General features: G+C 38.9%; 2 protein-coding genes across 6 annotated transcripts in view; one reads left to right on the forward strand and one right to left on the reverse strand.

Moving 5' to 3' along the window:
- Positions 1-6,532, forward strand: part of LOC113240099 — an 89,398-nt gene extending 82,866 nt beyond the window's left edge. Inside the window, exons 10-12 of the mRNA XM_026477320.1 lie at positions 7-283; positions 550-714; positions 1,455-6,532. Of these exons, the coding sequence (XP_026333105.1) occupies positions 7-283; positions 550-714; positions 1,455-1,510 (498 nt within the window). The 3' untranslated portion in view covers positions 1,511-6,532. The remainder of the gene's footprint in view (positions 1-6; positions 284-549; positions 715-1,454) is intronic.
- Positions 6,533-10,224: 3,692 nt separating this feature from the next.
- LOC113240089 (oxysterol-binding protein 1) overlaps positions 10,225-25,539 on the reverse strand; it is a 63,033-nt gene continuing 47,718 nt past the window's right edge. For 2 of the 5 annotated variants that reach the window (XM_026477300.1, XM_026477298.1), the window contains 7 exons: positions 23,547-23,658; positions 21,556-21,742; positions 20,651-20,738; positions 18,260-18,433; positions 14,550-14,738; positions 12,944-13,086; positions 10,225-12,302 (listed from right to left, as the gene is read on the reverse strand). In XM_026477300.1, the coding sequence (XP_026333085.1) occupies positions 11,945-12,302; positions 12,944-13,086; positions 14,550-14,738; positions 18,260-18,433; positions 20,651-20,738; positions 21,556-21,742; positions 23,547-23,658 (1,251 nt within the window). In that variant the 3' untranslated portion in view covers positions 10,225-11,944. Of the gene's footprint in view, positions 12,303-12,943; positions 13,087-14,549; positions 14,739-16,826; positions 17,001-18,259; positions 18,434-20,650; positions 20,739-21,555; positions 21,743-23,546; positions 23,659-25,539 lie in introns of all 5 variants that reach the window. The other 3 variants (XR_003311235.1, XM_026477299.1, XM_026477301.1) reach the window with 3 other exon arrangements.

Consider the following 25,539-nt stretch of genomic DNA (forward strand, 5'->3'; position numbering starts at 1 on the left):
GCCAAGGCGCCGCCGCCCGCGCCGCCCAAGCCGCACCGCAAGGCGCGCGACTGCGAGAGCTCGCTCGAGCTGCACTCGCCGGAGCCCCGCCAGGGCGCGCGCCGGCGCTCGCTGCAGGAGCGCGGCCCGCTGGACCCGCTGGACCCGCTGGACCCGCCCGACTGCCCGGCGCCCGACGTCGTGGCCGACCGCCGCCCGCCCGTCATCCTGCTCGACTCGGCGGCGCGCCCTCGCGACATGGACGGCGTCACCTTCGGCTTCGACATCAACGAGCAGCTGCTCGGTGAGTCCGCTCTGCGCGCCCATTCGTTTGCTATTCCGCGAACCCAATCAAGGTAGAATGAAAGGACCCAACGACATGGATTTTCGCGACGCAATCTATTAATTATTTAATGTTGCAAGAGTTTAACTCCGTAATGGCGACCCCGATGATTCCAAACTGAGGAGAGTATTTTTAAAACAAATAAATGTGACTGTGAAATCCTGTTTAAAGTGAGTTTAGTTAAATTGTAAGCGGAAATTTAGTTACAGTCCATGCGGTGTGTGCAGGCGGCGCGCCGCGGCGGCCGCGCTGCGACCTGGTCCGCGACGCGGTGGAGGGGGGCGCGGGGGGCGTGGCGGTGCTGGCCGGCTGCGCCGCGCTGCGCTACGTGCCGCCCGCGCCGCCCGTAGACACGCTGCACCTGCACCAGATCATCGACTATGTCGGCGCCGGTGAGTACCACTACTGACCCGATGAATAGGGATTTGCGGCGAGACTACGGGCTAGCCACCAGTGATATCCCTTCACGGGCGTTTCTGGCGCACCCGAACTTCGGACTCGCCGGGACTTGTGGTAGCTGTAGAGACGAACTTGGTAGTCTGCCCCGGTGGTGTGTGGCCAGGGCGTCCGTCTCGCGCGCAGCTAGCACGTTTTACTAGCGGTTTGGACGAGGACCTAATGTCACTGTCGTAGGACACTGCGACTGACGTCTCCAATACTAGTCCGGATAATTAGTAGAGGTAAAGGTAGATATCCTCCGATCCAGCCGCATAGGAATAATAGAACCTGGATAGGCGCACGGAGGGCGTCGGAAAGTGAGCGTGCCTGCAGCTCCCTTACCAGCAAGGAGAGTTTGGTATTTGAGTTTAGATTCAACGGCTTGTAGGTCCCTGTGCTTGTACAGGTTATAATACCCTTCCCGTATACCCAAGAGGGTTGGTAGGAAAGATCACTATAAACAAAACTTATAAAGAAATATACAGGACTGTCCTTAAGTAAATAATTGCAAGCCACCCAAACCTATCTATCATTCAAAGGACCGTCGACGTATTTTCGTGAGAGCCCTGAAACGCGACAATCGTGTATTTAAAGAGTGGTATGAAATAAACATCAAAATCGACGGTCTATCCACGTCGAAAGTTCTTTGGATTATTTTTCTCACAAAATTCTAACATCGATTTTTGTCCCACAGCCTGGGAAGACGTAGTACGGTGCGGCAGCGGCAAAGTGCGGTACTTCAGCGAATAGCATCACGCGCTTGCCGTCTTATAGACTGCTGTTGCGCGGCACGACAGACGAAGTGACGAAAGTTTTGCGGTGTCGTAGTGCGCTCGAGAATTGTGATGTGTGCCGAAGTGAAAGTGACGCGAGTGACGGTGATTGAGCATGGTGTCGCCAACGACATTCTCGTGTGCGATCGAAGGCGAGACAATTATCGCGACGAGAGCTTCCGCCACCGCCGCGCGTGGCTGATAGCGACTCGAGCGTCTCCTTGATATCCCCACTAACCGGTGTCAAATGGAATATTTTTGTAAAAGTATATGCTATAAGCGTGCGAATTCCGCGAGAATTCGAATTATCGGTGAATGTGGTTTCTACGAGGCGCACTTGCGTTAAGCGTAGTAGTGCGGCGCGTATGTTTGCGAAGCTAGTGCTGTTTCTCGCCCATTGGGTCCGGTCGTGGTCACACGTATCTAAGCGTCTTCGCTGTGATTAAAGTTAATTTTGTTTTCGCTTTGTAAATACGAATGAACGAGAGCTATCTTGAGCATTTAATTACTATTGCACTCAGAAAAAATGTAAAAAAAAATTCGTTATTGATTAGAGTCTGGTATTTTGTTGGAGATTTATTTAGTTGTGATTGTTAAGGCCTGGCGCGAACTCGAATTCTGAAGCATGGTCACAGTAGCGATAGCAAAATTGGACATATACAAATTTGTATCGACATGTATGGTTAAGAGGTCTGTAAGTGCAAGCACCAGGCCACTTTTGGTTTGAATTGTAAGAGACATGTAATATTTTGTTTCTGTTGATGTTTATTGTGCTTGAGTTTTGTTATATAATCACAAATATTTGGTAGATTTTCCTCTAACTAGCCACTCCTGTCTAATTTTGTTATGTATTTTTAAGTTTTACCATTCTAAACTGTAAATAAAATGAAGATCTTTTAAGGTGTAACTGGCCATATTAATATGGAGGTGATGTTGCTGTTTGTACATCTTGTTAAGAAAGTATTTTTATGTACTTTTATAAGTCTTTCTATGTTGAAAATCCTTAGTTTGATATGAGTAGAAAACCATTGTACAAATCTCATAATTATCTTGTACACTGTTCTCTAGAATTTAGCCAGAGTTGTTATTGTCTTTACAAATTTTTCAAACAAGGTTACACAGAGCAACGTCAAGTTGTATGAAAATGAGCTGATGAGAAATTAAATGTTTAGATACCGCATGGCAAAATCTGAAGCCAGTAGCACACATGTTCATTATACATTTAAAATGTCAAACCTTTTAATTTCCTCTTCGGTTTAGTTTGAAATGAAAGTAATTACAATAATATAATCATTATTATGAAGTCTGTACATTGAACATAGTTGCTACTGATTTATGAGAATGTAAGTACACATTGAAACCTGCATTAAACTGTGCGCATTGCATGATAATAAAGAAATTAGGAATTGAAATCACTTTGGCTCCACTCTTCTATATAACGAGAACATTGTACTTCAATACTATGTTCCCGCTAGACATTCATTTACTTTTAGCATAAATAGCCTTTATTGAAAGTTGGACTGGAAAGAATAATTTAAATTTATTTGTTCAAGAATGTTGGCATTCAATTCTTTATGTACTAAGAACAATTATAGTGTTACTATATTCAATTAACTAAACCTCTTGTACCAACAAAATTGTTCATATGTAGTAGATACTGCTATTCTCGCATAGAGATCTCGCGCTTTATGTCGTTATCGTGCAAATAGGACCCTGTTGTGTTACCCTACTATTAAGAACAAGTACATGATTGAATATACTTTTTTTTATCATGTATGTTACTACTTGTTTGTCTACATATATAGAGTTCAAGATGACCATATGGAAGAAGATGTCATATTCATTACGGAGACGAATTCCTTGTACCAAATTGAATCTAAACAAATCAATGAATGCCTGAGATTCACTCTGTTATGCTTTGCCATTAGCTAAGTCACTGAATCTCATGTCTGTGCACAGTTTTTTGTCTGGAAGGTTTGACCAAACTGTGTTGTGTATACATATTATTATAATTATATATTGTACATAATATAAAAGAGTCAACATGATATTGTTAAGTACGCGACAAGAGCATTTATGTATTCTTTGTGTAGCTCGCGGATAATGTGGGGCTGAACTTTGCAAATGGACATATATAAAACTATTTGTTTGGATATTGTTAGCTACAGTAAAATGCGACTGTTTAAAAAACCTTCATTGTAATTTATCATCATTGGGTGCCATCTTCCAATTTCGCAGTGGAAGTTGAACATACAAATGACTTGTGTACATTATGAACACAATTTTTAAGCTTATAATAAAGCAGAGTCATTGTAGTGTTCACTGCCTAATTTCCGTGGTAATATTTATTTTTCTTTATTCTTTTAAGTATTATGCATGAATATTATTGTAAAATATTATTTAATATACTCAAATACTATAAATACACGAAAATTAGACAGAGATTACCCTACAAAGCCTGTCTCGAAAGGTTCTAAATAGCAACCGAACTTCATGTTCTTTGCACAACAATGGAATTGTAAAACAGTACTGGTTTTAGTTATTCACAATTTTAGCCCTGTATGTATGCTTAGGCATACAAACGCGATCAAGTCATTGAATATTAGTTCAATTTCCAAGCATTTATGCCATGAATAACAGTTCAACGAAGTATTGATTGTGTGCAACAGCATCTTTGGAATTATGCAAAGAACACTTTGCATACAAAATCTTTTTTTTTTGTCGTGTTTTTTTTGTTACTCGGTCCAGATATTGGGTAGCACATACTCACAGTACCACTGTATTCATATTCAATCTATGAAGTCATATAGTTTCCACCTATCGTCATCGACGCTAAAACTAGTCCATAAAAATATTAAAAATCCATCCTCATTAAAAGAATAGCTTACAAAAAACATTTTGTGCCTATAATTGATACAATGAAGATTACAATTATTGTATTATGTTTGTAGCAAGATTGCAGAGATGAGAATATGGTGCAGAACCAGCGTGCGATCGGATTTCTTGAACTAACATTTAGAAGGAACCAAACACCGTTCGGCAATAAACTTTAGCAAAAGTTATGCTGATTTTGTTAAACACGTAAAGACGTGCATGTGTGTTCACTTTACGCTGTGAATTGAAATTTAAATGGCTGCAATTGTATATAACATTTATACTTTCATTTAATATTGAGAGTATGTTGGCATTATAAAAATAATTGTTGCTATTGATAACAAAAGCACTGAAGAAAGCTCATATCAGAGGTATAGAAATATCATTTATTATTTCTTTCCCTTGTAAAATATGTAAATAGTGGTGCAGAAAAAAAGTTGCGGTTTTTTTAATCATTCTTAGTGCATATTTGACGTGAATGAGAGATCTCTGGGTTTAGATGTGACAACGCGCTCTCGACGGCGCAGGCGCAGGGCTGGATACCCCGCTGAATCTTCGCTATGACACTGAATTGAATAATGCGACAAATTATTTTTTTACTTTTAGTAAACACCTACGCCGACATAACAATGGCAATGTTCAGTGCTACGCGGTACGCGTTCAGAGCACTACGCATATGTGTACTCCCATACTTCGCTACGTCTTACTTATCAGCCTCTGGCAGGAAATTGACTGCTATGTTATTATCCATATTTTAAAGCCTTATTTGTAAAAAATGCTCCGATATCTAAAATTGTTTACTAACGAGTGTATATAGGGTTGTTTGTAAAATACTAAACAACCTCACAGAACTATATTATCAACATCATAAACAACAATGGTTTTTTTCTATAATATAATAATTTTAAATAATTTGTGCCATTTCTTTTTACAAAACATAATAAATTTACCAAAAATAAAATCTCTAAATAAATAAACGTTTGTTGTATTATCGGACACTTTTTAGATCTGTATTTGTTAGTAAAGTACTAAGTTAATACGTGCAAGCGTCCTTCCCGATGTCCCCCATCCCCGCTCCTGGGTTTTGCATCGGACTGGTATTTCCGCTAAAGCTATCTTTTGATACCGCACAGAGTTATCACCGTTTAGAGTGGTCTATTTAAATATTTTTATTTTTGTACGAAAAATTGACGAATTATAAGCTATGATGTTAGAATATAATCCTGGGAGGTTGTATATATATATACAAATAACCCTGTATAAGATAAGCTATAATTAAATTTTTGAGCTGATATAATAATTATTTTGTTTAGAAACTGGAGTGATACTGCTTAGGAAGGCTATTTGGCGAAGTGTAAATGTATAAATAAATTAATACCGAAATATAAGTTTCAACAAATGTCTCATTATCTGATTAAACACCAAAATATGTATATTGGTATATGTAAGATATACAGATGTACCAGCTTAAATTGCACAGTTTTTAATTGGGATTGGAACTGTAGAAATTGGTATAAGCAAAAATTGGAAAAATACACTTTAATAATGCTTTTGAAGCATTTCTTCAGTTTTTTTATACACGGATTTTTTTTTAAAAAAAGGCAATTATATCAATAAAGGTAATAAATAATACATTTGACTCGTCTCTATTCATTTCGAAATTTTAAGGAGGCACATCAGTTAAAATTTTCTTATAATAATAGCAAGATAATTTTTGTATGTTTTTTTATGAAGTGCCGCTAGCCAAATTATTTACTGTAAGTATATTGAATTTTAATTTATTCAGGAAATGAGACAAATGTCCTGTATCATAATATGTATCAATATGAAGAATTATTTATCTGCTTATTTCTAACTATAGTTCTATGCATTTGCTTTGTTCTTAAATACACTAGTTTTAATAACTAATATATGAATTGAAAGAAAAACAATTTCAATTGTCCTTATGACAATTTTGTACTATCTTTTCAGTGAAACTCGAATGTTCCCATTTGCAATAATGTGAAGTAGATGTAAATAAGAACAGAGTAAAGTCATGGGGACGTTTTTAACTGTAAAAGATTTGTTTATAAACAATATTGTAACCAACTGCAATTTACAGTTATGTACTTTTTCACTGTTTCCGTTTTCTTAATAAAATGTTGAAAATATACATTGGTTGTTTGTTTTCACACTGAACGTTATAACTCGGACCTTTTCAAGGCGAGAGTGAATAGGAACAATAATTTATGTGTGCACGCTACATCGTCGACCTCATCGTCAGCACTTTCTATCGGGTGAAATCGAGGTCAAATGCGCACTTATTGTTATATTAAAAAAAAAATTACGGTGGCCGTTTTTAAACTCCCCGCGGTATTCATCTTTTATTTTAAGTTTCATCATATGGCCGTATATTTTTTTTAATTTTTACGCTCTAATTTCAAACAAAATGTTTTAAATGCATTAAAAGTTATTATTTTTTATATAAAATTTTTGAGATTTTAAAATTTCATAAATTTAATATGAATAAACTTTAACGTTTTTAACTCTTACTTTTCCTCTGTAACCTATAAACATTGTATGTCAAATGCGTGGAACAGCAACTACAAACGTTCGGCCCATTAAAACCCTCTCAACGTGCTTTGAATCTGTTAACGTACAGCCCTTGTGACACAATGTTCTATATTCATTATGCGATTTAGAACACGTTCGTCAGATGCGGGAGCATTATTGTGTTAAACACATCAATCTATGTTAACACGTTCCCTGTGGAACTAGAAATCAAAAATTGACCCCCCACGTGCAATTTTTTTTTGCAAATACGTCGGAATTGATATATATTAATACATTTATGGATAGAAAATTCATTTTCATAAACTCCCATTATCTAATTTTTCCCGAGTGCCCCATATATGATACACGCACGTATGAGCTCTTTACTTGATGCCACATATATGGTGCACGCACGTACTAGTTGTTTACTTAATGCATCACATATAATTCATGCACGTTTAGAGTCATTTTGACAGATGTTTTAGTTAAATATCTGTAGTCTATACCGTGAAAAGATAGAAAAAGTTAGTGAAAGTTTATTATAAAGTGTTACGAGTTATATAGTTATGTAAGTGATTGACAAAGTTTTGGTTTTATCAACATGTCATGATCATCAAATGGCAATGTCCACTGGTTTCAGGCCAATCATGAAACCTAAAATTGTATTAGATTACAATCGCGGCAAGAAGGGCATTGATATAGCTGATCAGCTCGCAAGTTACAATTCGCCCGTTCGCAAAACTTGTTTTTGGTATAAAAAAATTGCGGGTGATCTGATGTCGGCTGTTGTAAATGCAATTTTGATCTACAAGGACCTCCATCGAAATAATAAAATGACACTGCTGACAGGTCATGAAATAATTATCAGTCATCTCCTGGAAATTCAAGATGCTGAGCCGTTAGCTGGGCCATCAATGACATCTGACATTCCCGCCATGAATTGACCAAAATCCCACGCCGATGTGCTACCAAAATTTCCAGAAAGCGTTGTGTTGGTTGCTACAAAATTATGACTAAACAAGGCAACACACCTACAGAAGCTCGTAGAAAGGCAAAGCAAACGGACACCGAATGTTTGATGTGTAAAAAAGCATTGTGCCTTCATTGCTACAATGCTAGCCATTAAATAATGATTTTAGTTGTGCTTACTAGACAATTTTTGTTTCTTGGGTTTTATGACATTGTTTATTTGATTATTGTTTAGTTTTTATTATCACGTGCCGTATACGCAAGTCAATAATTAGATCTTTCTAACTTGTAATAAAAAAATAATAAATATTTTTCGTGATTTATTTTGATAGTAATAATCTGGCAACATTGGTTAAAAAGTCATCCGGTACCACTCGCTTATTGTCACAATTTTTGTGGTCCATACGTGCAAGCAAATAAAGATGATCTAGCTTGCACGTGCAAATTTTGAAAAACTTTTAAATTTACAAAGGGTCGTGTCTCATATGTGGTGCACTCACGTGTCGTTTGGACCTCGAAATGCATCACATATGATGCATGCACAGGGAACGTGTTAAGCCGCCGTCGCCATAACCAAACTTATATATTCCAACTACCTCAGTGACCCAACCGACTTGCACTATGGACGCTGGAGGAGGAAGTCCCATGTTCGATACCTCTTTAGGGACAATTTGGGAAATAATGTTCTAAATTGGTTCAGGTCTGACTTTTCTGGGTAGGAGGGAATACCGTTCTCTCATAACATAATTAGTACGAATAATATTATACCCGTATAACGGTACGAATAACTTCTGTTTGTTTCGGTCCTAAAGCCAAGTAGAAAGCAACAAATTATATGGACTATCTTTGTATAGCCATGTACAATTAACTGAATAATGGGTTGGGTACTTGACGACATGAAGTTTGTTGCATTACGGGATTATAATAAAAAAGTATTCTGCGACGTTATATTTTATTTCATAGTCAACATGATACAGATGTTATGGCTTTGTATTCAAATATTCTATTAATAAAAATATTAACAAATTATCTTACACCCACTTGAAAATGTACAATTTGTAATAGACCTTACAAAATACCCTACAGCCTTTCAAGTTGATACCTAAAGTGAAATAATTTAACACTGTTTGGGAAGGCAGGGGTTGATTCAAAACCTTTAGATAACTTAGTTATAGACCGATTCGATTTGATATCGTACGATTTCTTATCATTTTCATTCACAACACACGAATCGAACGTCAAACTGTCGTATTCGAAACCGAACCAAAACGACCTCACTAACTTCTCGACCGGCAAAGGCTACAAACGTTATTCAGAACACAGTTATCGAATGTCCTATTGTTTACAAAGTAAGAATGTAGTATGGAAATTTCTTATTATTTAAAAATAAAGTATGGATTTTGTTCAATTTTATTAATTTATTTAATGCAGTCTAATGATAAAAGGATTTTCATTTTTTGTTATAATCTATTCCACCGCTAACTCCGTAAACGCTGTTGGATAACGATATCCGAACGTTTCTGTCTGAATCTCTCTGAACGTAACTCGAATGTTCTGAATAGCTCGGAAAGCGCTCGATTCGAGAACAATATCTAATCGAACAATTCGGTTAAAATATCGAAGAGTTCTGAATCCGGTCCTGGACCGCAAACAAATAGATTATTTATTCACTAGAGAAAAAATTTATTAATCTGTATCCAGAGGGAAATTGCGACCGGTCGCATCACTTTCGATACCAACTCGAATTTGCCTTAAGAGGATAGCTTTTCCAGATCGCGCGGACCCGTTATGCATTTTATCTAATAATGGAGCAGTCCCATTAGACCGTGACGTGTCACGGGTAAACGGGCAAGCGAGATAGCCATCTGTTTTTTATTCGTGTATGTAGATAAACTTTTTTAAGATAGACTTGATTATTTTTCATATTTTTTTTTTTAAATTAAATACTCTACTATCTTAAAAAAAATTGTATTACATTGGACTCTTTTTAGTAAATATATTCTATTTAATAAATTATGAGATTTTGAGTCCGTTTTCAAGTTATTCTAAAAGGACCTGCAATGTTATTTTTAACTTATTTTAAAAAAGGAGTTTTCTTTTTGCATGTTATGCGATAATTCTTTTTATGTTGGAAAGTCGGTACTCCAGAAGTGGTCTTTTTCAAATTTGAAGAAAATATTCCACCTCTAAGGGTGACAAATTAGGAGATGAATCCGGTTTACTGGATTTAACCCACTTTCCGTTAACCAATTTCAATAAACTTGGCAAATAGATATAATTCCACAAAATTTAGGTCGGCTTTAATATATTTATAAAAAATTATAACGTAACTAACATTGTTCACGGTATTTGTCTACAAAATTGACAACCTCGGTGGTCCAAAGGTAACTAACACTGTGGACCAATATGGGAAAGGAACTGTTCTAAATTGGTTCTGGTCAGGGTGTTCTGGCTCTGGCATTCATAGTCGAAGGAATTATCTAGTTTCATTATTAGCATTTCATTCAATTTGAATAGCACCCAAAATATGATAATAGCGCGCTCGCAGGACTATCCTCTTAACGCCTATAATGATAACGCTCTATTGCTTCTACTAAGGCATTAAAGATAGTTTTACGATTTTTATTACAGCTACTTTTAATGCCCGTTTAAAGCGGTCAATTCTCTATTCGTTTTGGTGGAGATCGCGATGGCCCGGCTCTTGTGGTACAACTACTGATAATTACGGGACGACCATGCCCAGAACATTAATTCTGACTACTGCAGCAACGTCAACATCGCCCCATACGGCGCGCATTGTCCGGTTTTATTATTGGACTGCAAGACTGAATTCCAAATCTTTTAATATTTATCTGATAATATTAGTTACTAAATAATGTATATAGATTGGCTAAGCGGAATTCAGTCGTATTTATACTACTTTGTCAGTATCCCAAAAATGTTTCATTTGGAATACCATCACTATTATTTAGAGTGAAAACAGAAATAGAAATTTTCATAAACAATGTCAGCTAATATGTTTGTTGAGCTAATCGAAATATGAATTGGCCGCTTTTGACATTCGTCCTTGTTCATTGAGATACCAAGGAATAGCGTGACAAGCATTCAACGAAAAACGATTAGGGACTGTTCAAACTGTTGTCAATTCCGTAACCTGCGCGGACTTTATAACGCGCTTTGTAGGCGATGTTAACGTCCAGATGCGGAACTGTGAAATCCATACCAAAAAAGTTTTAATTGTGTTCGAGTACTACAGAACTTGAAACCTCGGCGCACAAAAAAGAACGTCGTCTACGCAACACGTTAACGAGGCACACATTTTTGCAAAAAGCGCGCGACATTCAAACTAAGCTAAAACTAAATCGCATCATTTCGGGGGGTTGAACGGCCAAGTTCTGTGCGAGAATCGCGGCAGATTGAACAGACCTTAACGTAAAAGCACCTTATAGAAACGTGACTTCTATCACCTAGAAACAGTTTGACAAGTAGCAGAACTACGGCTCGGGGAAGAAATTCGCACGAAGTCTAGTGATCACACATTACAGTTAACCAGTCTTTACCACATTGCAAACAAACTTTTACTTAACACTGCATTAGTCTACAAAGCACTTGCGATTTCAAACTCGTGTCAAATACAAACGTGACTCATAAACGCGCGTGACTGGAGATAGCGCAGGATTCGTTGTCGTCAATCCTATCAGTAACTTCGCTTTACGACTACGGTCGAGGCGTTCGGAACCTGACGCGTAATACGGGAGGACTCGGGGGCCGGGTTGCTTTGAAATTTACTTATTAAATCTTCGACCAGTAGGCGACATTGATCCGCGGAACTAGAAAACATTTTCACAAGTTACCATTTTTTATGTACAAAGTAACTCAAATAAAACTTTGATACGGATCAACAATAAACAATAAAGTAACGGAACAACCAAAACATTATTATGGAATGAGTACCAAATGAGAATCACAAAGTGAACTTAGCACGCGACGCGGTCAGTCCTCGGAGCGGGCGCTCCGCGCGGGAGGGGCCGCCCGGCTAGAAGATGTCGGGGCAGCCGGCCCACTCCTGGCGCTTCTTGCACTCCCAGTAGCGGTGGTTGTACATGTGGCACAGATGCGGGTTGCCGGGCGAGCCCACGGACTCGCGCGAGAACCACAGCGGGCGCGGCGAGGGCGGCGCCGGCTGCCCCGCCGCCGCGGCCGCCTCCGTGGCCGCCTCCAGCTCGCGCCGCTTGGTGCGCTGCTTCTCCTCCAGGCGCAGCTTCTCCTCGTTGGCCTCGTTCCACAGCCCCTCCTCCATGAGCCGCTGGTCGGGCCGCAGCCGCGAGTCCGTCGGCGCCACGCCGCTCTCGTGCTCGTTCAGCTGCGCCGCCAGCAGCGTGAAGTTGTACCACCTGGCCGACAACGGTTACCGGTTACTGCTGTCCCGCAACTTCGCGAGAGTGGCTTGCAGCTCCGTCACCGATGAGATTTGTTAGTCGAACGGAACGAAAACGAATTTTTGTAACGATATTATGCATAGTATAATGATACGAGCCAAAATCTTTCTCGAGCATGCGCGAGAATTTCGCTCAAGATTTTGGCTCGTATCTAGGTCGTTACACAATTGACCATAAACTTCATTATGCTATGTACAATATTCTAACAAAAATTCGCTTCCATTCTATTCCGCCGCAATATAAATTGAGCCTTAGCGGTGGCAACCGCTAGTAGTGAAATGCGCAACGGGAAGTGAGCGTGCCTACAGCTCTCTGAAAAATGGGAGCGTACTGTACGTGCACTCAGGGCGGTTCACCCGAAGGCACTAGTCTCTCGAGAACCGGATAAAGTTAAGTGCCAGAGGTCTGTAACAACCCTATACACTGGCTGATCAGGGGTCTGAATCTCAACTTATAAGGTTCGTATGAGCGCACAGGTTATAGTGCCCTTCTCGTATACCCTAAGGGTCGGCAGGGAGGGTCACTATAATCAAAACTAAAAGATATGAGGCTGTTCCACAACTTCGTTCAAGATCAATAGTAGGGCCGCAACGTACTTGTCCGAGTCGGGGGGTGCGGGCACGCGCTCCCAGGCGACGACGAATTTGCCGGTGGTACACTGCGTGCCGTCGGCCGACGCCGATGTCACCGGTGCTACTTCCACTCGGCTGTCCCAGTAGCCTTGTAGTACGTACCGCGGCTGTAAATATTCATGTACACACTTTTTTAAACTTTATAGGTGGGAATAAATTTAAAAAAAAAATCAATTTGGTACTTAAAATGTGAGATTTTAAAATTTATCAATAGATGTCTCTGTAACCGCAGTGGTCATGTGATGTTTTAATAGGCAATGGATTTTCTGCGCATTACAAGCAGGAAAAAATGGGATATGGAGGACATCATCATCATTCTAAACGAAAGACGACAACTGCTGAACGTATAGGGTTTTAATAGTAAGGCGAGGATGTCATCTACACTAATAATTTAAAAAATTTATTGAGAATAAGATCCATTCACAGTCTACCGGATATAAACGATACAAGCAAGTTTCAAATTACTTATCACTAAAAGGGACATAAATCGATCAGGTTAAACCTAACTATAATAATTGTAATAAGCAGTAGAGCTCCTTGTGAAAGAGTTCGTCCAGGGAAGTACCGTATATAGTGTATAAGCATTACTGCGTTCCGGTTTCGAAGGGTAAGTGTCAAGTAACACTGAAAGAGCAAAGGCGCGCAGAGGCCGGAGAAGCTAGCACGGTACTTATTTGAACGAGTCGCTACAAGTCTCACGGGTGATGCCGCACTACACATTTTATCACTTCAAATCAATTTTAACTTTTTTCTTTAGAAGATTCAAAATGCTAAGTAATACTGTGCACCAAAAATGCTTTCAGTGTGACTTAACCCTAAGGCTGCGGGTGAACGGGACTTGTCACTTGACACTGCAACTTTTATCACATCACACCGGGACCCCGAATCAGAACTCTTCGATACTTTAACCGAATCGTTGGATTGGATATCGTTCTCGAATCGAAGGGCGCTTTCCGAGCTATTCAGAAACATTCGAATTAAACGTTCGATTCGGATACGATATCGTTATCCAACAGCGCTTTCGGCATTAGTCGGTGAAATAAATAGATAATAAGAAAAAATTAAATTCTTTTATGTACATTTTTAACACTTTAAAGGCCTAAAATATAGGAATGCATTATAGTCTTGCATTAAAATAAAGTAATAAAATTGAACAAAATCCAGACTATTTAAAATAATAAGACATTTGCATATTACACTCGATTGCTTTGTAAACAATAGGACGTTCCGTAACTTTCATTCGATAACTGTGTTCTGAATAACGTTTGTAGCCTTTGCCGGTCGAGAAGTTCGAGTACGAGTTCGAGTCGAAGTACGGGTGTGACGTCATTTCGGTTCGGTTTCGAATACGACAGTTCGACGTTCGATTCGGATGTTGTGAATAAAAAAGAAAAGAAATCGCACGATGCCAAATAGAATTGGTCGATAGCTGAGTTATCGTAAGGTTCTGAATCGACCTCCAGATCCACGACTTCTTCGTTCCGCCATTTATTGGAAAAAAGGTGTTGGTTGGGCACTTTACAAATAAAGGGCAAACAATGCTAACAATGAGATTTAAAGGAATACAAACCACGCCTTTCGGGTCGTTGATGACACCGGTGACCTTTCGCTGAGTATCCTTACTGAAGTACGCGTAGGGCAGGTACTTGAGGTGCGCTACGTAGCCCTTCGCCGGACCCGCCTCGCCTTTAATGTCCATGTCGCCATGGTTGTCTACCCACAGCTTGCCCACGATTATGTTGTGCACTGTCGTCGTTACCTGCACGTGAAAACATGTATTTACACTAATTGATACAGACATAATACACTCCCAGTTATACAGGCTGTATATTTGAAAGTGGGACATACTTATAGAGTGCGTTATATTCCTGATTCTGAGCCCAAAGAAATAATAAACTAATGACCTTAAACTTTACAAAAAATATTTTTTATTTTTTTTATCGATTACTACTTGAGAACAACATTACTTATCAAAATCTATGCACATCACTACAGCAATAATAATTGCTCCGACGCAGCGGCGAGTGGCGGCACGGCAGCGAAGCACAAAGCACAGGTCGGGGGTGGGGGCGCGGGCGCATACGCGAAATTGCTGTTAGCAACTTCAGACAGTGCACACGCGACCTTGATCTAACGAAGACACGTAAATTATTTGTACTTCCGCTCGCCGATCGCCGCAAAATGGATATTTATCCTAACGCCGAATTGACTGAGATGGTGCGACTTGACGCAATAAGTGGTGGTAAATTGAGGCAAGCTATTGAAATGTTCCCAAATCGGAATTTACGCGGAGGAGGTGAAAAGTGTCGAAGTGTTGCGAGATAACATAACCCTCTCAGGGTTATCTCAGCAATTTATACTGTGAGACAAAATGTGTTTGTGTTGTGTATTAAAACAAAATTTACTACGCCGTGCTAGATTATGCATTGTGGAAAACGGTGGACATTTTGAACATTTGTTCCGTACCACGTAAGTGTAAATAACTAAAAAATCAATCATTGTAAATAATATGATTTCACATTTTTAATTACGCCAAAAACCTCAATTCTTATTAAATGATAACTAGTTACTAAATCATAAACTTATCTTTTTTATTACGTAAAACATTTCGATGATAGTTCAAGTAAAAAATAATTAACATAAGCTAAAACGTAAATGTGAAATCATTGTTATTGTTGCTGTCTCACTCGACGCTCGCTTGGTAGTATTCCCATTGCACTCGAAATCAAGCGTAAAGGGAATCGGTTTATTCCCATGTACACTTCAAAACATATTTGTTGATTAATTTTTTGTTCTTTCCCATATCCTAATTTTATTTTAGTCCATGTTAAGTTGTAACATGATTTACTATGACATGTATGAATATGTTTCACTTTCAAATATACAACCTGTATAATTCGAGCTACCTTGCATTTTTATCAATAAAGGGCTAGAATACAAAAATATTAAGAAACTTGAAGAGTGCAAAAAAAACTTTCATAGATTTCTCACAGATGGCGTTACGTCAAAAAATGGTTAAAAACCAAAAACAAAGATCTGCAACAAACACATGGAAAAATTCGTGAGGGCCGTTGATTCGTTCCGTGGCTTAGTTTGGCTTGGTTGGTTAACGCTAACGGAGAATATTTTGAGAAACAATAAATTCATTCCTGACTATTTGTGGTATTTTTTTCTTATTCATCCCGGAAACTTTAGTGCGCTCCACATACCATACTACACTCGAATATTTAGCAATAAATACTTCATAATATTATAATTATATCTATTTTAGACTCTCGCCTCTCCCAAGGCCCAAAAGGTTAATTTAGAATTTTTAAATGGGCGAGGCGGTATTCCCCGGCAATGACACAGTCGGTCGGGGTCAAGGACTCAGGTTCAAGAACCGGCGAACAATTCGTGCCGTATCGAGCAGGACCGCCTTCAGCGTTTGTGTTGGAAGCGACACGCCACAGAAATCCAACCGCCTAAGTTGTTAGCAAGGTTGACTGGAATTAACCTATTTGCGACAAAATAAGTGAGATTATTTCAGTGGAGGCCACATCCCACTTGTCGGTGATCTCTTGAGCCACGTCGAGATACTTCCGGCGTTTCTCGGTTTCGGTTTTCTCGAGACCCCCGCTATGCGGGATGGTAACGTCCACAAGAAATACCCTCGATTGCGATCGATCCAATATCACAATGATATTATTATTATTATGCCAATCATTGACGAATTCGACGTATGTTAAATATTGCTATCTCACCACTCGCACTGATAGACAGTCTAATTATGACTAACTAAGTTTCCGTTCACTACGTACATACGGTCCCTAGAATTGAGGGACCGTGGTACAAGCATACAGAGTACCTTTTGGTATGAGTACTTGTTTCCGGTGAGGGTAAAAACGATGTGGCAAGAGGTGTCAGGCGAGATGGTCACGTACTGGCCACGAAACCGGCTGGAAATGGACCACTGCTGGGTATGCCGCCACCCCGACATGCCTTCCGTGAAAACAGCACACGTAGGCGGGTAGTGGATGACCTGCGTTCGTACTATCTGCCGCTGTATTCGAACGCAATTGTCACCCGTAAAAGCATCGGAGACTGTCCATGATATGGGTGTTTTCTTTTTGAATTTCATAAATCGAAAAAGATATTGTCTATATTAAACAGGAACGACTGGCTGCATCATAGACTAAATTAAAAGAAAAGCACCAGACACACAATCATATTGCAAGCAAACGTGAAGCATCTTGGCAGCCTCCGAATCCCTTTCGGGTTAGAGCCGTCACGCGTACTGTCTGTCCGAAATCCTTTTAACACTTGCCTCCGTTTTTTTAACTTCCCGATACCGTGACAAATTTTGGCATGCCTAGAACCTACTTATTTGCCGTTAAGAGAAATAACGTGTTGTCAAAATCAGATACGAATAAATGATCAAAACAGTTATAGCGACGTTTATTTACATTATGCAATTTTAGCTCGTCTAAAATTTTTTTTTATAACAAATGTGTTTCTAGACAGTGTACATAATAAATTTAAAAAGGAAAATTTGCATTATTTAAAATGCATAAGGTACGTGGTAGCGGTTGGGGTGTGTCATGCTCTGTAGCCTTCTTTAGTAGCAGCAGAGCTCCTTGTGAAAGCGTTCGTCCAGGGAAGTACTGCCACCACCTTACCTATTTCTGTCGCCAAGCAGTAATGTCAGTATTATTGTGTTCCGGTTTTGAAGGGTAAGGGTGCTGGTGAAATTACAGGCACATGGGACTTGTCAACTTATCTCTCAGGGTTGACGGGTGCAATGGCAGTGCCCCTCAAATCTTTGCGATTTAAAGCTCTGAGTGGCACTACAAGTGTTATGGACAGGCGTGTAGCTTACCATTGGCAAATACTTTCATAACAATAGCAAACATGTCTCATACTTCAAGCAAGACGGCTACAACTAGTGACGCGGGTGGCGGCGATAACTTCTGGGCCACAATAACGTAGCGTATGCCATCAATACGATAAGAAATTATATTTTTAACCGGCTTCAAAGAAAAAGGAGAAGGTTCTCAATAGTACGGTATTTTTTTTTGCTTTTTTGCTTGTTGGAAAGAGGGTACCATTGATCCCATTTAAATTTGAAGAAAATATTCCACTTCCAAGGGTGGTAAACCGATTTCAAAAAATTTCGCAAATAGACGTAATTCCACGATCTTTTGAGGTCAAGTTTTTTTCATAAAAAAGTTATAATTAGACTGTACTAAAGTTGCATAATGTAAATAGCGCATTTGGGTTGCTGGTCCTTTGTATTAGTACCTTTCTCCATGTGTATTTGTTGCCTGAAGCGGGGAACGCGGCGTAGGCGCCACCTAGTGGGATGACCTGGAGGTATTTCCCGCGGAATTTGGTAGTCATCGTGAACTCCTGCCAGCATTGCCATCCCGCCTGCCCTTCGCAGAACTGCGCCACCATGGGCGGATGGTGCGATACCTACGACAACCACCCCTTTTTAGCTCTCGTATTTTGTTCTATTACACATAAACATACGTGACCGTCAAAATGGCTAGTTGCTTGAGGCATCTGGCACTGAGTGTATATTCAAGAATTGCTAACTATTCTGAATAATTGCATCATACATTCTGAGAAATTTAAAAATAATTGACCAGCCATTCTGAGATATTGAGAGGATGACTGGTGGCCACTTTGTTCAGCGTGAAGGCAGCAGATTTTCCAGGAGTATGTATTACCAATAAACGCTGCCTATTTGCTACTTTCACGAATTTAACTAATGTAGATAAGCTTATAATTTTAATTCGTGAATGTAGTACTTAAATAGGTAGCAATTATAATAAAAACTACCGCGGTTATCACACATTATAGTATAAAAGTAACGGGACTTACTCGCGTAGTATTCTACTCGGAAGCGGTCCGACTTTCAACCATAATCGATGGTCTTCATCAGGGGTTGAGTCGCGAACGTTGCACTCACACTCGCTTCCGACTAAAATACTACGCGAGTAAGTCCCGTTACTTTTGTACTATAAGGTAGCAATTATTGGCAATATATACTCCTAGAAAATCTGCTCCCTTCATGCTGGACAAAGTGGCCACTAGCCATCCTAATATCAAAAAAGCTGGTCAGTTATTTTTTAAATTTCTCAGAATGCATGAAAGGTAGCAATTACGTAGAAAAGGCAGCAAATAGATGCAATTGTTGAATATACACTCAGTGCCAGACGCCAGAGGCAACCAGCCATCCTGACGGTCACACACGTACGCAGTAAAACTTTTAGTTGACAGAAGGGTAACTTGGTTTCGAAATTTAAAAACGTGTATTAGACGGCCTGATTGTTCGGGAGGTCTATAGGTATGTTGGCTGAAAAGAGAGCAGAGGGCACAGGCCAATGTCACCCAAATGCGTTGACTCCCGCCTCTGCGCCGTACGGTTTCAATAGACCGGCCAACTAATGTACAGAGCTCAAAACAAAAATCAATATTTTTCGGGACATTCGTCTCGTACTCGAAGTCGCCAATTCAATAAACGATTTATTGGTTTTCATTTTTACATGCCAGGAAATAACGCGCCAAGTTTTACTTTGTCATTTTATGTATTTTAAAGTAAGCAAAGGAGCAGGTGGAGTAGGACTGGCAGGAATCGATACTATTTAAACAGTTTCAGGATATGGTGGTCAGGCTGGTTAGGTTTATTCAAGTATTTTATGATATAGTTTCGTAAAGGCAAGTGCTGGAAGGAAGGACGTGACAGGTAGGAAGTAGGAATGAAATGTATAACACACTTGGGTCATAATTACAAAATATTCATAAAAATGCATTTTCGACGACTGAACTGAAGAGTATTTGTTTATCTATCACGTCTCAGGGACACAGGGTGTCCATAAAGATTATATTTTAATTTTTATAAATTTCAAAATGGTGAATGAAAACACAGTTGCACATTAGTGACACCGTGTGTCCTAAGACGCGCGAAAGACGAAATTGTGGGTTAGGAAGAAAGGAAAACCACATAAAAGATGAACGTATTATGTGAGAAATGAAATCATCTCTCCTCGTTAACTGCCGCATCCGACATCTTGTCGCAGCTGAGTAAAACGTGCGATCACTTTAAGAATGATGAACTGTTGTGATTTACTACTATAATTCCCAAACAACAACAAGCACAACAGCAAAATCTCATCATTATTTCGGGTGTTTAAAGGTTAAACCAAATAAATAACGATTTCCACAAAGTCTTTAATTTATATAGCTGTGGTAAGTAAATCACTAATTTCGTGCACGTGAAGCTCAATAACAAAAAAGCTATAAATTTAATAAGAATTTTATCTGCAGAAAGATGGCGAATTCCTTACAACTGGCATATAATTTGGAGATTTTTTGTGCAAAATATCACTTATGTAGTTTTACCTTTAAGCAGAGGATTTCATTTCATCATCATAATGATGATGATGATGATAAATGATTTTTTTTTTTAATTTATAAGTAATTTTTAGAACTAGCCGTGACCTTGTTGGTTGACACGTTATTGCTTATCAGCATCCAGATAGAACGAGTTTGATACGAGCTACAGCTCAAAATGTGAACAGTACTGTTACAGCTAATTGAAAGATATGTACATGGGAGTGAATAACGAGGTGACAAGGCATAATCCGGTAAGTAGATGACGAATAAAAATTGTGTCGACGACGTTACCTGCTCGGAGATGGACCGCCAGCCAAGGTCGGTCATTCGGTCGCACTCGTAAGTTTCGCCAAGCAGTGGGTTGAATGGTTTGTTTGTTCTGGAACATATTATATAAGACGGTGTTCATAATAATAAGTATTATAAGAGTGCTCATAATCTTTCTTCTTCCTGTCCTTATCCAACGCCAGGTGGGGCCAGCACAACATGTTGTGCTAGCCTTCTTCCATTCTCGCCGATCAGCCATTTTCTATACTCACACCTTTCTTATCCATGTCATCTTTCACAAAATCCATCCGACAGTGCTCATAGGGTCGTATTCCAGAACTCTACTCAATTCTCAAGTCAGGATTTGAGCAGACTTGAGTATGATTTCAAGCACTGGAAATACAACCCTAATGGCAAGGACTTGAGTATGATTCTAGAAATCATATTCAAGTCCTGCCTTGAGCATTGAGTACAGTTCTAGAATACGACCCTTTATGATATAAATTATAAAACAGTGAACATAAATTGTATTATAAGATGGTGTTCATAATAATACGTATTATAAGACGGTGTTAAGAATAATATGTGCCTGACAACATAGGACCTGACGTCTCAGGGTCACAGACGCAGGTGCAGCACCCTTCAGATCTTTGCGATTTAAAGTTTTGAGTGGCACGCAACTGTTAAGGCCCTCATATACAATTTTTCGTGTCGATCTATCGTCATGATATCGATAATCTATCCGTCGCTACTCCCTTGGCGTTCACACACACTATCGCTTCGACATAAACATACAATATCGTTTCGTACTTCCGATCAGTCTGAAATGACAAATCGTCCCGCATATGGGGGTCTTTACCGACAGGCATGTCGTTTACCACCAGGTCCACATGTTTGTTCGTCAGTTGATATCATAAAAAAGGTCTTACCTATTAGAGGTAGTAGCATAAGCAGAAATTGTGAAGGCAGCAACATATGCCAACTGTTGCGCGGGGTCACTGAACTTGGCAGCTTCGTCGAGGATATATGAGTATTCGTAGTCCTCGGTGAGCCGCTGCAGCATCGACAGCGGTTCGCTGAAGTTCACAGGGATCGGTATCTTCGATAGCTCTTTACCTGTAATGTCACAATGCATTTTTTAAATTTCGTTTCAGTAGAGTCAACTGTAACAGCAAGCTATATACTTTTTTGTAGCAGTAGAGCTTCTTGTGAAAGAGTTCATCCAGGGGAGTACTGCTACCTTACCTATTTCTGCCACCAAGAAGTAATGTCAGCATTACTGTGTTCCGGTTTTGAAGGTAAGGGTGCTGGTGAAATTACAGGCACATGGGACTTGTCAACTTATGTCTCAGGGTGACGGGCGTAGTACGGTGCCCCTCAGATCTTTGCGATTTAAAGCTCTGAGTGGCACTGTAACTGTAATGGACAGGTGTGTAGATATTATAAAAAAACTTTCGGATTTCGCCTCCAGTGCAACAAAACAAGATCGGTCATTGTGTAGCTTGATGTGTTGCCGTCTGTACTATGTAGCATAACACTTTAAGCATATTACATACGGGCGATGTTCGAACAAAATTATCAAACTCTATACGCTACAATTTTCAAGTCTGATATGCTGTCGTCTTATACGCAAAACAATACGATGACAAACAAAACAATTGACGACCTCGGTGGCCCAACGCTGTCGGCTTTGGATGAGGTCCCGAGTTCGATTTCGGTACGACCAATTTGTGAATGACCTTTTCTAAGTTGGTTATGGTCCGAGTGTTCTGGGTTGTGTTCCGGAGTGAATCCTGTTACGCTGGTGCTCATAGTATAGAGACTTCTCTAGTTTCAGACCAGGCTATTGGTGTGACTGTTCGGCATATTGGCATTTTATTATTAATACACTGAAAGACTGAATAAGGTCAACAAGCTGCCTTGCCTTAACAAATCGACGCCAGCAATTAACACTACACTAACTTAAACATTCAATAAAAAGTGAACTTGGTGTATTTTTCTTTCTTCTTTTTTACTACAAGTTATCATGGAAAATAATATACAATATTATTATTTTTGTGTTATTTTCTTTTCTTAAAGTCGGATTAGCGCTACGGCAAAAAGCCGTTAAAAGCAATGGTCTGTAGCAAACGCATAAAAAAATTCATAAGAGCGGGTTCACACCTGCGCACGCGCACGAGCAGTGCAGTTCGAGTGCATCTTACGAATATAGTATGGACACATTTAGACATGTTCGCGAGTGGTTCGCGCCCAAGTTATTATATTCATGACGTGCACATATTCGTCGTTACATGAATGAGCATGAACATTGTATGGACGCGTCCGCAAACAGTTCGCGTGCGTGTTACATGTTCGTGGCGCGTGGTATGCACGGTTCGTGCGTGTGGATCCGCCTTAAGGTCTGTTGAATGGGCCATAGCCCAGCTGGAAGAGCGATAGTCCGCGTTGGGTGAAAATGTTGCTGGTTCGACCCGGATCGCAGGAATTTTTAATTGAGTTTGTTCAATCTTTGTATCAATTATAACTAGGGAATATATTAACTAATTGATTTCAGCAGCATTTTAACTGCTGTAGAAACTTATAAAACAAAGAAATTCTTGTTCATAGGAATTTTGTGCATTGTTTCAGGTACACTAAGCAACACTACTGCCTCAGTAGCCGAACGGTTACCATGCCGGACTGTCCCAGGTTTGATTCCCGGGCCGGAAGGAAATATTTGTAATAATATTTCTTTCTCTCGTGAGTTTGGATGTAATTTGTGGTTTATGTGTGTGTCCGTCCGTGGCACCCGCAACTCAGGGTTTCCCTAGTGCGGGGAAATGCTATGTTTAGTGTGTGCATTATTATTATTATTATTATGTAGCACAATGTTACAAGGCGTTAGACTTTGACATTGCTTGTTGAGATTCACTATACTGACCTATACAATTTTTCATGATAGACCACAGTGAGAGCGGGTAGTTAGGTTTGTCAGGCACGCGCGAGCGCCGCGTGTGCCCGTCCACCATGCTCACTACTTGTGACACGTGCGGCTGGAATAGAACACATACATTTTCATTATTATACATCTGAATAAGCTACGCACTGTGGTAGTGCATCTAAAGCTTGTATTAATAAACAGCTCTTATGTCTGGTCATTAATTTATTTATTGTTTATTTTACTTATTTATTTACGAAATTTATTTATTTAGGAAAATTCACGGACAAATAATAAAATTATAGTATAGATAAATATGACTAATCCAATGCCATTTACGAATTCCCACCTGCATGAAACAATTTAAAGTGCTTACCACTACTACTGAGATATAGTTGGCGAAATATTATTAACGCTCATTGTACCAATAAATGGATGTCGGGTTCGCGTTAAAAAGTGTCCGCAACTATAGGGCGTTAAAATCGTATACAGAGCCTCAATAGCGCAAGTCTCCGTTTGTTCGACTGTCAACGCGGTTGTCAACATGCAGTACTATATATAATAATAACTTGTAAAAATTACTGCAATAAAATGTAGAAACAGAATTTTGTACCACATTTTCACTAAACTAATATATTGTGTTATCATTTATTTAAAAGTGTTATTTTGTACAGTTGTATAGTATTTAAATAATATATAAATGAATCGTAAATATAAATTACAAAAGCAAACAAAATAATCAAATAGCTAACTGGCCTTTTTCTACACATTGCATGCGCAAAAGATGGAAAGAGACCCATTATGTCAATTTCAAGAAACTTATTATAACCTTCTTGGTCATTTTCAATTGTTCGAACCACAAGCGATTTAAATATTTAGAACAAAGAAACTAAAGAGTCGCTTCGATTTTAATCTTATTTTTAAAATGTTTTTTATTTTTATTATATGTTAGCTATGATTAACAAAATAGTGTTGTACTCGTTTTACGGTTTGGGAAGTTTACCTATCAGAAGTGAGAAAATACATTTGCCCGAAATAACGTTAGCTCGAATTTTCTTAATGTCAAATGTATTTTTTTAGAAAGATTATAAAACAAAAGCTAATTTTGTCTTTGTGAAAAGCATCAAAATTACTCGAAAGCGTAACCCGTTTTATTATAAATCGGTTTTCGGAACTACGGATATTTGAGTTTACGTTTAGTTGGAATATCGGTATATTTCTTATAGTACACGCTTATTTCCACATTTGTTGTAATATTTGTATGTATGTATCTGCCCAACACATTATTATTTCTTTAGGTGAATTTGTACAAAATTCGACATAATAATATATATAAAAATTAATTCATATTTACGATAACGGCTACTTACTCCATTACTCTTGTGTTCAAGTAATTTTCAGTTGAAGCTAAATATGGTGTATTTTGTTAAAGGAGATCCGCCAAAATGACCCCAGGCCCGGCGCCAAAATAATGTAACTCAGTTTTTAGAGTAAAAATAGCAATAATATTATATAGTTTCGGTATTGCTAAATTCACATGCTAACATAGTTTTTTTGCCTGTTGAATTTTCATAGGCGCTTTATGAAAAATTCTATTTATTAGAGAAGCGTCGTCCTTTTTAGTTCATTACCATTGTAATAAATAATTATGGCATATAAGCATGTATATCAATCATATTATATAAACATATTTCATTTGCAGTTATATTTTTATTTAGAAAAAAAAATAGTATAAACTTCCCATAAATAAATAGAAGAATCAAGTCAAATGTTTTAGTTTTAGCTTTTTGTTTGTATTATATAATGATAAATATATCAACATTCGCATAAAGGTACAACAACAAATACGTTCAAACAAATAATTTAAATAAAGTATATTTGTATTGTTATATTATCGCTTTACGCGACTTTACTTAATGGCCGCATGACCTTCAAGCAATCGGCAAAGAAAGGATGAACACGCACGGATGAACGCACCTGTGACGTGAGGGCACAA

Source organism: Hyposmocoma kahamanoa, unplaced genomic scaffold (assembly GCF_003589595.1).
Source record: "Hyposmocoma kahamanoa isolate Upper Pololo Valley unplaced genomic scaffold, ASM358959v1 120, whole genome shotgun sequence".
NCBI lineage: Eukaryota > Metazoa > Arthropoda > Insecta > Lepidoptera > Cosmopterigidae > Hyposmocoma > Hyposmocoma kahamanoa.